Source organism: Dryobates pubescens, chromosome 18 (genome assembly GCF_014839835.1).
Source record: "Dryobates pubescens isolate bDryPub1 chromosome 18, bDryPub1.pri, whole genome shotgun sequence".
In the NCBI taxonomy this organism is placed as follows: domain Eukaryota; kingdom Metazoa; phylum Chordata; class Aves; order Piciformes; family Picidae; genus Dryobates; species Dryobates pubescens.
This window is the reverse complement of record NC_071629.1, coordinates 9,707,180-9,722,100: the sequence shown is the minus strand read 5'-3', so window position 1 is coordinate 9,722,100 and position 14,921 is coordinate 9,707,180. Positions and strand designations below refer to the sequence as shown.

At 39.7% G+C, this 14,921-nt stretch overlaps 1 protein-coding gene across 5 annotated transcripts in view; it reads left to right on the top strand.

The window, feature by feature from the left end:
• The window catches only part of IL1RAPL2 (interleukin 1 receptor accessory protein like 2), a 381,248-nt gene that overhangs the window by 192,137 nt on the left and 174,190 nt on the right, over positions 1 to 14,921 (top strand). For 4 of the 5 annotated variants that reach the window (XM_054169506.1, XM_054169505.1, XM_054169507.1 and 1 more), the window contains one exon: positions 3,503 to 3,776. The exons of the other annotated variant lie outside the window; for it this stretch is intronic. In XM_054169506.1, coding sequence (XP_054025481.1) covers positions 3,503 to 3,776 — 274 coding nt within the window. The remainder of the gene's footprint in view (positions 1 to 3,502; positions 3,777 to 14,921) is intronic. 5 annotated transcript variants of the gene reach the window in all.

Sequence of the window (14,921 nt, the reverse complement as noted above, 5' to 3'; positions counted from 1 at the left end):
GATTATTGGGTAGCAAAGAAAAGATCTATATACATCTATTATATAATAAGTGCCTCTCTCTAATACTGTTATTTTTATCTTCTTGCTACTCTGATTGTATTATGTATTGAGAGCCAGCCCAACAAAAATGACAGCAAACTTTGTTCTGGATAATGCAGTGCTAAACTCCACCTAAGCAGCTCCAGTCATTTGTAATGACAGCTTGGAGAATACTCCAAAGGAATCTAACAACGCTTACGCTCCAGTGACTGACAGCACAGCAAGAGGAAAAATTCCAGCTTCCATGTGAACACAGGGAGCCTGACCTAGATTTTAGCCTCTACAGCTTCATAAGAGGAAACATTCTTGACTGTGTATTTAACAAGAAAAAAAAAGAGCAAGGGGGAAAAGTCATCTCCTGTTTGATTAGTCTTTCCTCAATAATTAAGTTTTAGTCAAGGCATTCTGTGAGACTTCTACCCTCTACAGATGTCACCAACCCTGTAATGAATGGTTACAGCATTCCCTGTGTGCTCTCCTCTCCATAATTACCACCTCCTGGCATGCTGGTAGGGAGTGGACTGCTGCAGGGGAGCAGCCAGTGCAGGCAGGGACAGTGGGCACCTTCCCCCTCCACCTTGTTTTGCTGCTGAAATTCTCCTTTCAGACATGGTTAGTGGGAAAAAGATTTCTAGTGTAAATCTCATGTTCTTCTTTTGGGATGGAGATGGTGGGCTGGAAGCAAGTCACCTATATTGGAGCACTGGAAATGGCCAGTGGTGCACCAGCCCCACAGTCTCATGCTCCACTGGGGGCAGCTGGAGATGGGTTTTAGGCATTCTGAAGACCTGGTTGTAAGTTACTACTGAAATGTCTTTCTTTCATCTGTTCTACCATTCTTTATGTGCTCCAGCAGCTGTCAGTTTGAAAATACAATAGTAGAGAAGTGCACACTAGAAGGGAAAAGAAACTTCTGAATGAAAGTGGGAGATGAGGCAGATTGACACTGAAGGATGCTCAGTGTTTGCTTGAGCTGTACAGTGACAGTTGTTTGGTGTGGGTGTGGGACAAATTTTATGGGAAGCACAGGCATTTTCAGCTCCCAAAGCTGGGTCAGAACCTATCTCTGTAACTCTTCCTAATTATGACTGCTCTGTGAAGTAAATGAAAAACTGGCACCTTTTTGCCTGACCCACAAGATTTCCCGGTATCTGAATGTCAGTTATTCTTTACTGTGGTTTGACTTTGCTGAGCCAGCACAGGTTTGAAAGCATTAGATGACATGACAGGATTAGCTTGACAGAAGAGTGACAGAATTAATTAGATCGGCTGAAATAGTTCGCATCTAAATTCCAGCTCTGAGCACCCCTATTCATTTCAGCTTATGCCCCTACTGAGGCTTTTGTGGCTATACTAAAGCACAGGAGGAAGGGTGCCTTTGAGAATACCTGTGTGTCCTGGGCAACAGGAGTGAGCTATCTGGAGAGCTCAGCGTTTTCTTTCACATCCCGTGCTGAGAGAAGGTGGCTGTAAGCTCTGCTCTTTAATTGTACACTTACACCAGCCTGAAGAGCAGCACTTCAAAAGGGCACAGCTTTTGTGAGGAAGCTCTGTATGGAGTACATTGAGACCTGCTAGAGGTAAAAAGCCTCAAAGCTACCTATATAAAATAATTTATGATGTCAGAACCAGACTTTAATGGAAAAAGGATTGCATAGGTTTGTAGAACTGGGAGAGTTGTGTTCTTTCTCTGTCTGCTGCTGGTTGCCTATGTCTGCGTAGCACCATCACAGAGAGAGGGGAATGAAGTGTTTCATGAGGTCCTGTGAAGAGAATGTTCAAGGTACAGTGTGTGGCTTTGGTCATGGTGCAGGATGTTATAACCCCGAGGGGGATGCACTGAGAACAAGCATTTCAGTATGTGATTTTCAGGTAACGATTATCCAGGCTTGGTCTGTTTTCTGTGGCACTAAGCTGTGAGGAAGTGATACTGAAGCAGTGAAGAAAAGCAGTCAGTAAATTACTACCAGCCTTTCATTTTATGTCATTAGCAGTAGCTGTTAAAAGCAAGAAGCACAAATCTAATTGAAATCAGTAGGATGTTTTCAGCAAAAAGAGAATGGAAATGAAGACTGAAGTTAATTTCACCTATTTGTACTTAACTTCAGGTGAACATTTTGGTTTGGGGACTCTTTTAGGTTGAAGTCAGCTGACAGAACTAGCTGCTGTGTTTGCATCTGCCTGTGGAGTGAGTGGCAGGAGCAGGTAGCACTGCTTGGGGTGAAGGTGGTGTATGATCTCCATTCACCTGTCAATACCTTCATGACAGATAAGCATTAACAATATAGTTTTGAGCAATGAGTTTCCCTTCCCTCTTGAGCTTGTGTGAGTAAGTAAAGTTTGTTTTGCAGAAAGGTGGTACATGGAAGTTCATGTATTAGAAATGTATGAAAATGGTCAGTGTCAACAGGTTTAAAATACAATTTAGTTGCATGTTTCATGTGGTTGCAGTACATTAAAGTAGATTTAATGCAATGGGAAAATTAAAACCTTCCAATAATCAGAGTTACTTTTGAAGGATTCAAGAGAAGACAGAAAAAAAAAAATGGTAGACACCATTTAAAGGCAGTAAAAGACACTTTAAAAAAAGAAGACTGTGTGACATTCTGCCATATGTAGAAATTATGTTTCACTGCACTTTTAAGAAGTAAAACAAAAAGCACTTCAATGCTATCGAAGTATATGAAATTAAGAGTTTATGAGCATGGCTGACAGAGTTTGAGGGTTGTTACTGTAAATGCAGAAGAGGCAGTTTTAACCTTATTTCATTGAATCTCAGGAAGCTACATGGAGGACAAAGATGTGCCACTTACATGTGGGTGGATATGATCAATAAATTCTAAAACCTACGAATGTCATCAAGTTTATTAATTGTAGGTGGTGTATTTGCCTATAGGTGACCTGCCTTTGCAGTCTTTTTCTTTGAATAAAAAGGTCTCTGATACGTGAGGGGGGAAGTTCTGTGTTGATGCATATGCGTGTTCCAGGATGATATTGTAACTAAGATGATTTAAAATAGTGGGAGAAACGGTTGTAGAGAGGAGTAGTCTCTTATTAAACTGACCAATGGTCATTTTTCAAGTGAGGTATCAAAAAACCAGAGGATCCCTTTTCATATTTGTACAATTCCTGTATGAAGTTTGATTGCATAGGTGACAAGTAGTTAAGGTGCAACCACTTGGTTTATTTATTAAAGAATTAGTGTTTTGGAGATGAAAGTAATGATATTTTAAAGTAATGGAACTGAGCAGGCCTAATGTGCTCTATTTATTGCCTGGACATTTACATATCTAACTAAAAACATGTATAAAACTCTAAATGCCAATAGCTGCTTTGGGTTTTCCACATTGCTATAAAGCAAAGGTTCTTTTAACTAACTGCATTGCATTTCACAAGCTGCTTTTCACTATCTTGAAAAAATGTATCTGTATCTAATATGTCTTTATTATTGTTTTGCTTTCAGTTGATGGTTGCATTGACTGGTCAGTGGATCTCAAGACATACATGGCTTTGGCAGGTGAACCAGTCCGAGTGAAATGTGCCCTTTTCTACAGCTATATCAGAACTAATTATAGCATGGCCCAAAGCACAGGTCTTAGGCTTATGTGGTACAAAAACAAAGGAGATTTAGAAGAACCCATTATATTTTCTGAAGTTAGGATGAGCAAGGATGAAGATTCAATATGGTTTCACTCGGTTGAGTTGCAAGACAGTGGTTTCTACACATGCGTTCTAAGGTGGGTATTGTGTTAAAGTCTGACTAAGAATATAGAGATTGTCTTGGTTCTAAAAAAATAATGTTTGAATTTAGCTCTCAGGATTGAGATATTCCTCCAGTTAAAATATGCTCATTATTTTTATTGTCATATATGTCACATCATGCTTTGTCTCAAAATCAGTTTCCCTAATAATTATAGTTACCTCTTCCAATAGCTATAATTAAACATGTGCTATCACTTAATTAGGGTTTTTTTTTTCATCTGTCATTTGCAAATTCTCAGTTTGTCATAAAGCTTCAGAACCAGATGCTCCTTAAGTCATGAAGGATATTGGCTAAGTAATGCACTTTTTCAAACCCTCTGAGTTATTCAAGAGTTAGACACAGTTTGAATTATTCTGATAGGGGTAGGCCGTGGGGAGTTACAATTCTGCCTGCTTTTGAATAAATGTTTACTTTGATATACAGTTATGATTTGTCATAAATTTAAGCAGACCTCATTTGGTCTTTCAGTAAATGTGTGTCTCAGAAGTATTTTGGAAGTGTTGGATGAGCCTTAAATTAAGCATGTGCCGGAGCTTGTGATTTCCATCATGTGGATGTTGATGTCAGCTCTATGCCTAAAATGAGAAGATTAAAAAGGAGGACTCTTAAGAATTAATGAATAAGTATTCCTTAAATGATTGAGTTTTGAATTAAAGGGAGTTTACAGATACTTTATGTGATTTGGGTTTAAACTATTTAGTTTTAGAGAATGAAGCTTGCTTCATCCTTTTCTGCTGTTCCATATTGAAATTATACACAAGTTTGATTAATTTAATCTCAGATACTTACAGCAAAATACCAGCACTGCTTGGAGCCTAGAATTTTCTCAGTCTCTTGCTCTGATAACTTTTACTGCCCTGTCTCTGCTGCCTCAATCCGTTTTGGCCCTGAAGAACTCTACTAGAATCAAAGCCTGTGCTGTGGTGCATAGTGGTTTGTACTGGGGACTAACATCCAGTTTAAATATCAGCTGCATCTGGCAAACTCACTCTTAAGTCTGTGTTGCAGCCTTTGGAGTTAAGTATTTTTTTTTTGGATGCTCCCTCACAGGCTTGGTGTCATGTGAACTCCATGATCTTGAAATGTTATGGGAAGATGGCAATTTACATCTTTCAGGGGAGCTATACTTTTTCCATAGGGAGTTACCCTTGTGATAATCAAGTTACTAGTTTAATAGCTTGGAACTTTCTATGCAAATCCTATGGGAACAATGAAGAATTGATCTTGAATCAGATTCTGGGACATGCTTTTTTTCCTGGGAAATTTTACAACTCTCTACTCTTTTTCCATGATGAAGTGGTTTTGGTAACAAATGGGCAAGTTCTTAAATAATTCATGCAGTCTCCTCATTTCCAGATAAAAACTATATGGCATGCTCTTTGGAAGGCATTCCACAGCAGTAAGATCTTCCCAGTCAGTTATGCAGTTTTCCTGCTTTGGCTACGACTTTCTTATATAATTACAGATATTTTGTGTTTTTTTCAGGTTCCTGTCAGAGTGGAGAATATTTAGATAGTGCTTACACATAAAAGACTCTGTTTCTTCCTTCACTGGATTAATTATTTCCCCCCTGCCCCCAATTTGGTAATATATCCCTGCTGTTATTGTTTATGAAACCATAGCTGGCTTAAAACAGCAACAGCAATTTATTTTAATTTCATTGCAGACTAGTTCTGAAATATGATCACACTTTGGTGGTAGACTGTCCACACCATTGACTGTATAATTTCAGCTTTATTAATCCATTTTTTTTGGAGGGGTATAAGCAGATGTTTGTGTTTTAGTCATTAACCAGGCTCACCTGCTTTGAGAGAATGAAGAGGTCACAAATGGCAACAGTAATTCAAGAATATAATTCTGTTTTCTAGAATCAACAATTTCTGTGTTGTAGACTGAACAAATAGAGCCAGGTAGAGAGACCTCAGCAGAGTGGAAATGAAGAAGTGGCTGTGTCCATCAGCATTCAGTGCTGGGTTTAGAGTTGTATGCATAGCTGAGTCTTTTTGTTTGGTGGCTGAATGAAAAAAACAATGGGGAGGAGAATGGTTTTTTTTATTCAAGACAAATGTAAAACTTCTGACGTTTTTCTCAACAAGCAAACTTTTATTTAGCTTCTGTAAGAAAAAAAGAAAAAAAAATTTAGAGGCAATTGAAACCTAAGCTGATGTCTTTCTAGCCAGTCAGCAAAGACACAGGAACCCCTGGCACTGCCCAAAGGGTGAAATCCCACTTTTTTTGTATCCCAGTGGCCCAGTGCTGCTTTCGAGTACTTGAAGTCTCTTAGAACCATTCTGTCTGAGATTCATAGTCATCTATGCAAAAGGGTGCAACAGAGTGAGATACTTGAATGCACTGCTGAGGCTAACTGGGGACAAAAGTTCCCTGTCCCAGAAGAAGTGGCTTGAAAGCTGGGAAGACCTTCTGGATAGAAAGGAATTGAACAGGAAGTCATGCATAAAGGATGTCACAGGCAATGGTGAAAGCTATGCTAGTTCACTCTCCCCCAGCTTGTTACTGTTTTCCCCCTAGTCCAAACAATGTGGCAAATAAAAAAAACTGTATGGGGAAAATGATTACAGCAGCACATTCCCCTGCATTTAATATTGTTTTGAAATTCTAAGAACTCACCCTGGTTTTCAAGAAACTACGTTTCTGGTTGCTCACAAGTGCCTGTAGAATCAGGGCACAAATATTGTTGAAGCAATTGGAAGGAAGTTTTCAGAAGCTACTAGAAAAGGGTAGATATGCACAGGTGATTGATACAACAGGGATTTGGAGATAGGTAAAAATCAAATGTGTCAGTAAATCCTTTCTCATACAGAGCTGTCATTTCAATATTCATAATGTCTATTTTGTAAATGAACCCCTAATGCTGAATAAAATTAAGGAGCATTAGAGCAGCCTTAATGAAAGATACTGCTTCTCCAGGCTGAAGAGCGCTGATACCACAATTTAAAGATTGCCTCTCCTTTAATAACCGGTTAGATGTTGTTGCATAGGCAGGTGTGGGGGTGTGTGTTACAGGAGGAAATTAGCGTTGCATTAAAACTTGCAATACATTGTGACAGTTTGCTGACAGATGCAAACCGAAGTGTGGTATTTTTCTTCAGCATCACTGTACCACACTAAGGGATCCTGATTCAGCAGGGACTTTTTAAAGAGTTCAGGATTGAGCTGCGTTAGCTGAGTTGGATTTGCTTTGTTTTCAGGTGCCTTTTCTCTGCCAAGTGAGGCATATTACTGCAGCAAGATCCAGTATTATTCATAAAGTGATCCTGGCTAGTGGATAGATGTGTGTTTCATTACAGTTCCCAAATAACTGCTGGGATATATATGTTGTGACTTTTCTGCCCAATAGGCAAATGCTGTGTTCTGGAGGTCTCTGCACTACAGGCCCTGCATATGCCATTAGTCTTCCAGCAACCACCGATGCTGCTTGGAGATAAAGCTGTTAGCATTTCTGTTACAGAGGTTTGGTGTTCTGGGTTTTTCACGTGAGCACATGAACATCTTCACTAAAGGATTGAGAGATGGGGCCATGAAAATCAAACATGGAAAGTAAATTCATAGGGTGGCCCTGAGGTTCTGAGTATTTATGACAATCATTTGCCAGATTATATGCTTCATTTTGCAAGTGAATTTATTTTTCTGAGTTAAAAGCCTCTGCTTTTTAAAAGGGAAAAAGAACTAGGCCTACTACCTGGTGAAAGAAGAGAAGATGAGTGAGGGAAGAAATCTATGCATAGTTTAGATGCACCTTTGCCTTCATCAAGGAGCCCAGCTCTGAAATAAGCTGAAGTACTGAATAAGCACTTAATGAGCAACATCTGTATGAGTGAAACATTAGTGCATGTTTGCTATTAATTAACTGGTGGTGAATTAAAATAACACGGTTCCCATAGTGTGAATCAGGAGGGTAGAAAGTCTGGGGCTTGAGGGGATGCAGGGAAAGCAGGAATTGGAGGTTCATGGTTGCCAGACTGGCTGACAGGGCCAAGCATTGATTTTTGTACAAGATGCAGAATAACAAGGGAGTTAGGGTCTTGAATGTCTATAAGACAATAAGCCTGCAGATCTTTAATGCCAGCATTTGATGCCAGAGAACTGCCAACAAATCAGGTTAGGAAATCTGCGTATTCTTTTCCCCTTACTTTATCCCTTTCTGCAGAGTTCTTAATGGAGAGTAGCATCACTGTGGACATGCACAGAAGAATCAAGCCTTTACCAAGCAAGTGGTGAAATACTGAGGTATTACTTTCTGAGCAGTGATAAAATAGACTGATAGTAGATTTGAAGCCTTCTGGCTTCTGAATGTCTGTGGAGCACAGGGCCAGCAAATCAAAATCAGATTTAGAGAGCCTGGAGGGGCTGTCAGTAAAACTTCATTTGCAGCATAACCTTTGTGCTCTCACTTCAGTGGGTGTTAGGCAGAGCTGAGGAACTTGTTTCAAATGCCTGCAACCTGGACTGCAGTAAGCACCCATCATTCCAGGAAAAGTTGCATCACTTTTCTGAGTACTGAATGTCTGACTTCCAAACAAAAGGAAAGAAGTAGTTTTATCAGGCCCAAATAGAGACCACACAGGATAGCTGGACTAAATTATAATGGAATCAGTAAGGTTGGGAAAGACCTCAAAGATCATCAAGTTCCACCTGTCACCCAATACCTCATGACTAACTAAACCATGGCTTCAAGTGCCACGTCCAATCCCTTCTTGAGGCAAAAATGTGTAAGGTTGGGGTTGTTTTCTCTGCAGCCATCCTTCATAGCTCTTACCATATGTGTTTTCATACAGCCATTCATTTTGCTGGTGGCAATATTTTCTCATTACAAAATTTCATTTTCAGGTTCTTTCACTTTATTTAGTGGTCAGCTGTTAATGACAAAGGTGATTCTCTACCTGAAATCCCTCTGAGCACAGTGTTGTAATTACAGTGTAGTCACAGAGTACTTCCTTCCATGTGCTTCCCTGGCAAGTGTTCTTTTTCATGAGACTTACTCTGAAAAGAGGGCTAATATTTTCAGTCATCAGGTGCCCCAGAGCAGTGTATCTGATTAGCTAGTACATGTAGATAACTCTCATGCTTGGACACTGGTATTTGGTCAGCTTTCATGGCTTTACTGTCTCAGGTGTGTCTTTAGAAGCCAGCTAAATTTCACACTTAGAACAAGTGCATGAATTCAGCATGGTATAGTCTTCCCAGGTTCTGTATGACACTAACATTAAGTGTCATGCATTAAAAATGTGTGACATTTTCCACATTAAGAGTGACTGGGTTTGTATAAACAAAATCCCTGTGATGTATGGTATTCAATACTTGAGTACAGTGGCAGAGCAGGTAGAATATAAAGTCAATCTGATTCATGATAAAATAAAATTTAGCTTACTGAGATGCAATGTTCTTCATATTATCAAAATGTAGAGGAAAGCAGAATCAGAATGCCTCTACTTTTCTATCTAAAACTGTGTAAAAACTGATGGTGCTCCTGCAAATCATTTTGATGACATTGTCTTTATTGAGAGAAATCAGTTCTATCTGTTCTTTTGACACTTCCACCTGCAGAAATACAAAGATTTGTTTCTTTTCCCTGGTGATATGTATATTTCTGCTCACTCACTCTCATTCTCTAAAACTTTAAAAGAGAAAATATCCATCCTCTGTCTTTTTTAAAGCCAGTGTTTACTGTTGATGAAAAGCTGTGGGATGAGTCAGGGCTTCAAGTAGGAATGCCCACATTGCTCTTTGGCTGGAGAGCACCCAGTGACTTCCTTGTTTCAGTAGCATGCATGCACAAGAGTGAGAATATTGTGTATTTCTCATTTTTCCTAATAATAAAATTCCAGCTTTAGATACCTTTAAAATGACTGACATTACTTTCTAGTTCCCACAGATTATCATAGTGAAAGCTCCATGTGCTGCAGTATCTTGGTGATGTTTCACCTTGTCACTGGTTGCTTGTGGAAGAAGTGCCATCCCTGATGGGCTTCAAATCTTGCCTGGTGGAGAGAAAGAATGCAAAATGGAGTGACTGCTTCCTCATGCAGTCAGTTTTGCACTGCTGAGATGTTGATTCAGCTCTCCTCAGCCATTTCCTCTCCCATGTGTCAGGGAGTTTTGTCCCTTCTGCTATCCAGATAACAATGGAGGAGACTGTACTTTACCCAGGTACTATGCCTGTTGAGACCCACATCAAGCCCTCCGTAACTATAACATGTCAGTGAATAATGTTGTATGGTTCCTGTGAGCAGAGAGGGAAACTGAAGATTTCCTGAGGAAATCCATCATTCCCAAAGTACAAGGTAACAGAATCACAGGGAGTTAAAGTGGTATTCACTAAATGATCCCAGGGGACAATTTCTTCTTTTCTGGCAAATGCTTAAGGAAAGACACACCCAGGAGGACTCAGCTGCAGGACTCGAACAGCTCTCATTGCACATTGGCATAAGGATATTCCCTCCACGTTTTTTCATGATAGGTTTGCCTGTATGTCCTATGAGGTGATAACTGATCCACTGGTTTACATGCTCAATTGTCCCTATACAAACTGAGAGGGGCTTGCCTTTCCCCATTGCATCTACAAGATAGGACTTACATGGATGTGCTTCACAGGTTTTATTCCCTGAGGCAACAAAACCAGTGAGGTTTAGCAATTGCAGACAAGTCTGATGGCTATTTTGAACACAACTTTCGGTTTGTGCACTAGGTATCTAATAAAAAGCATAGAGGAGTAGAAACATTAATACACACACTCTGTGGTTTGAAAGAAATGAAGGCAAAAGTGTTCGGTGCTCTCTGAAACAGGATATTGCAAATACTGAATTATTTGAAGGGGATTTCTTAGTACTTTCCTGGGAGTAGTTGTCCCTGTGCCTCAGATTTATGTCATTTGTAATGGGGCTTTTCAGTAAGACAATATAATTTAACAGTAATATCTAGAGTTCTAATAGGAAATTATTGGGATATAAATGAATAGGGCTTAGTCATTTGCAGTAGCAGAGTGTAGGGCAAATTGCTGCCTTGTAATTCCTAAGGGCAAGGAAGAAATTTTCCCTGAGAGCAAACCCAGCCAGTTACAGAATTTGTTCTGGAACAGGATGTGCTGAAGCTGATAGAGACGAGACAGTTCATGAACTGAGGTGTGATATGGTGAGATAACTTGGTGTTCTTCTGGAGTCTGTGTCTCTTCTGTGTTCTGGATTATATTTTCTATATTAGTTTCTAATAACTATCGTTTTAGAAGACTAAAAGTCTCCCCAAACCCCAAGGAATACTGTTGACCCGTGTGACTCAACTTAAATGCCAGGACATTTTCTCTTTGTGCCCGAGTAGTCCCTGCTGTAATGACTGACTGGTGATATGTTTGTTTTTCAGTTGCTTCTGTCGTGATGCAGAGGTCAGCAAGACCAGTGCATGTGTGTGTGAGGGCAACTGGAGAAGAAATAACTCCTCCTGACCTTTAACCATGTGCAAATCAGGCTGGCTCTCACTATTCTCAGAGAGACTGAAGAAATGTGATAGTAGAGATTATCCATGAATTTTTAAATCATGGCCTTGCTGTTATGGACTGTACCCCTGTCTGTACTAGGCACAGCCTGACATTTTTGTGTCACTTTTCCCTGGGTGTTAGCCAAAATCCAGCTTCGGTTTACACTTAGATCTAAGCTTTGGTGACAGAGAGGACTGTGAGAAACTCTACCCAACTGCCAGATCTGAATACCTTTCTTATCTGTCCCACTATCTAGGAAGCCTGAAAATTCTGAAAAGGCTAAACTTATGGTGAGGAGTCTCGCTTTTAAGTACCTCTGGTGAGATCTGTATTCCTGATGTTTAACTTGAGAAGACATCCCTGGATATCTCTTTATCAAGCTGTCATTAATGTGAACCTCTCAAAATTACCTTTCAGTGACTTTGCTCAGAAGTTGTTTCTTTTGAGTAGCAATGGTACAGCCTTTCTTCACTGTGAAACATGGGCCTCAGGGACATCTAGTGAGTTTTAGTCAGGCTCAAATTCTTACCTTGTTTCTAGTGAGTCCTGTGTAGTGATTGAATCTTAGGAGAAAAGAAGTACAGGAAGACTAAACAATTTTAAACAGTGATGGGTTAGCTCGGCACAAATACAAGTCCCTGTTGAGGATCAAAGGAAGTAGAGATAAGGCAAGAACATTACATTTGTAACATTGTACTGATCTGGCACTTCATTTTCTGAGATCATACTACCATGACATTGTTTGCTTTTAGTAGTAGGAACTTGAATCCTGGACATTGAAGAAAAGGGATTAGAATTTCTCCTTATCATCCATAGCTGTTTGTATTAGAATTACAATTATAACAGCAGTGAGCAAGCGAAATACAAGACAGGAATGCCTGGAGTTGTGCCAAAGCCAGGTAGCACGCATTCAAGCTGCAGAATTACTGCACCTCTTGGCCTGTGATTCAAGGAGCAGCTATAGCAGTACCAACCATCTGTTGAATTGTTCCACTTTGGGTATTGCTCTCTCACTTGGCATACTGAGAAGATAAAATCCACATGCTCTGAAGGATTTGTGATGTGTAGAGATTTACTCCATAAGTGGAGATGTGATCTTTTCCAGTGACCCCAAATATGTAGCAGTGGTAGTCACTGAGAAATAAGTTAGAACTCGAATTACACCTTGAAGGAGTAATTAATAATTTTTTTTTAAATTAAAATATTACATTTGTGTGATCTGCAAAAAAAATAAATAATGAAGAACTCATTTTTCTTGAAGCAGAGCACCAAGCCATGATTTCATTGAGCTGAGCAAAACAAGCTCAGACACCAGTGAAAGTGCTTTGTAACCGTTATGTGAAGTGTAAAATTTAGACAGGAATAAATTTATAAAATTCTCATAAAGAGAGAAGAAAACAATCAAATGCTCAATTAAGTCTGGAACCTGATAACATAGCAGGTAGTGAATCAATGGCTGTGGAATTTCAGATGGACTGAGATGTTGGTGGTGCTTTTAGTGCTGTTATTGCTTTGATTTAGAAGGAGCATAGATGAATATAAGGGTTGACCTACACAGTCCTGCAGTCAGTATTTCAGTGAGCCAGCGAAAATGTCATTAAACCAGACAGAGTGTTTAGGGACATTGTGAGAGATTTAAGTCTGAGCTGTGCTCTTCCCTGAGCACTGCTTTGATAAATATACTTCCCAGCTTTTGGGTCTACAACCATAGTCTTAGATCTAAGATGAAAGTCTTAGAATGTAATAAAACCTCCAACACTTACTGAAGAGTAAACCCGCAAGAGAAAAAAAAATAATCATAAATCCTCTTGCATAAATATGCAATTCAAATGTAGGCTTTTTTTTTTTGGTCTTGTAGAAGTGAAGTACTCAACCACTTTTCTGCCTCCTTCCTTCTTATAAGAAAATTGGTAAATGAGGGGGAAGATTCCGTGCATACCGGAGACAAGACATTTTCACTTGACTCTTGTAACAAGCCACCCTCACTTTGCAGAAACACAAGGGCCAAAAAAAGATTTTTTTCCAAAGTTGTGTGAATATGTCCTCTAAATTCAGCTGCAGGGATGATGAATTGTCTTTAAAGAAAAAAAAAAGAAAAAGAAAAAGAAAGAAAAATAATGTAGGCATAGACACTTCAATTTCAAATGCTTTTCTTATCCGTTTCTTTACATCCTCATTTTTTCCCCTCCTGTCTTTGCTTCAAAGTCCAGCCAGTCTCACTATTTTGCTTGCATTTGTTTCTCAGGCGTGTTAAAGCTCCCTTGGTTTTCCCTGTGGTTTTCTATTGGATTCTAAGCTGGCTTCAATTTGTGGTTCAGAGCCAGTTCCAGGTGGCCTGGGGATTACAAATGCCTTGCCACCAGAACAAAAGAAACTGCTTTGTGAACTCTGGCAAAGCTAAATTCTTCTTCACATTTCCAGTTGAGAGAGTAGGCCCAGTTTATAATTAGTCCCTTGGAATAGGGAATTACAAATCTTAGTTTTGGTGTGAAAACATAACATTTTTTATTTTGTGCTTTTCTTTCCTCTTTGTGTTCCCTGTATGACCACTGCTACCTCTTATAGAAATAGAATCCGCTGGAAATCAAGTCCCCAGGAAAATGAATGGTTTGGAAACCTTTCAGAAAAGACAAATTATGAAAAGACCCACTTTCAGATGCATGGGCTTATTTCCTTTACATGTGGAAAGTGGGCTGTCTGCAGTTGGCCAACTTCATTTGGGTTCAAACATTCTCTCCTTATATACAACTCTTCTCACCTGACCTCACACTACTGCGATCACCACTGCAAGCCCTCCAGCATCTCCCTGGAAAATGATTCCTTTATAGTCCTTTCAGGTACCAATTCTGATGACAAACCCCAAGTTACTGACCTTGCTATTGTTATCTCTTCTTCTGTTAGAGATTTCTTCATTAAATGTAGTCATAATGGTGCTATGATTCTGTGTAACCTTTCCTGCCAGTCTGCAAATCTCTGGGAGCACTGAACTCCCCCTCCAAGCTCCATGACTGTGTCCTAGAGAAAAAAAGTGGATCTTCCTTTTGATAATTCACAGGCCATCTGTTTAGCTTTTAAAAGAAGAAAAGCAATAAATGTAGGAGTCATGCTAGTCAGTCTCCACACCTTTGCACAAAAAAAATAATTAACAAATACCCTTACCATAAAGAAGTTAAATGCAGCTTATCAAGGAGAATTCTGGTGGACACAGAGGTTCAGAAAACAGAGAGAAAGAACTGGATCCCTTGCAGCACAACATATCTTTGGGCTCCTGAGGTACATGACTTCCCATCACCTCAGTGATCTGCTTAGTGGCCAGCACCATAATATTCCTGTATGTTTACCCAGATGGTAAGAACAATGCTGTAGTGACCACTGACTGCTTTGTAATTCTCTTTCTCACTCCTCCCTCAAGCTGTGACCTTCTAGAGAGCCTCTTCATGCCCCTGGCCCCGGCCTCACCAGTGAGGGAAGACAGCATGGTCCCATATGGCAGTGAGACCAAATGAAAGGCACATTTTCCCCTGCAAAGTGCAGTTCAAACTACAAGGGTTTTTATTGTGTAGGAAAATTAACAGGTTCATCTACTAATTCTTGCATAGAATGAGACTCTCCAAGAAAGTCAGCATAAGG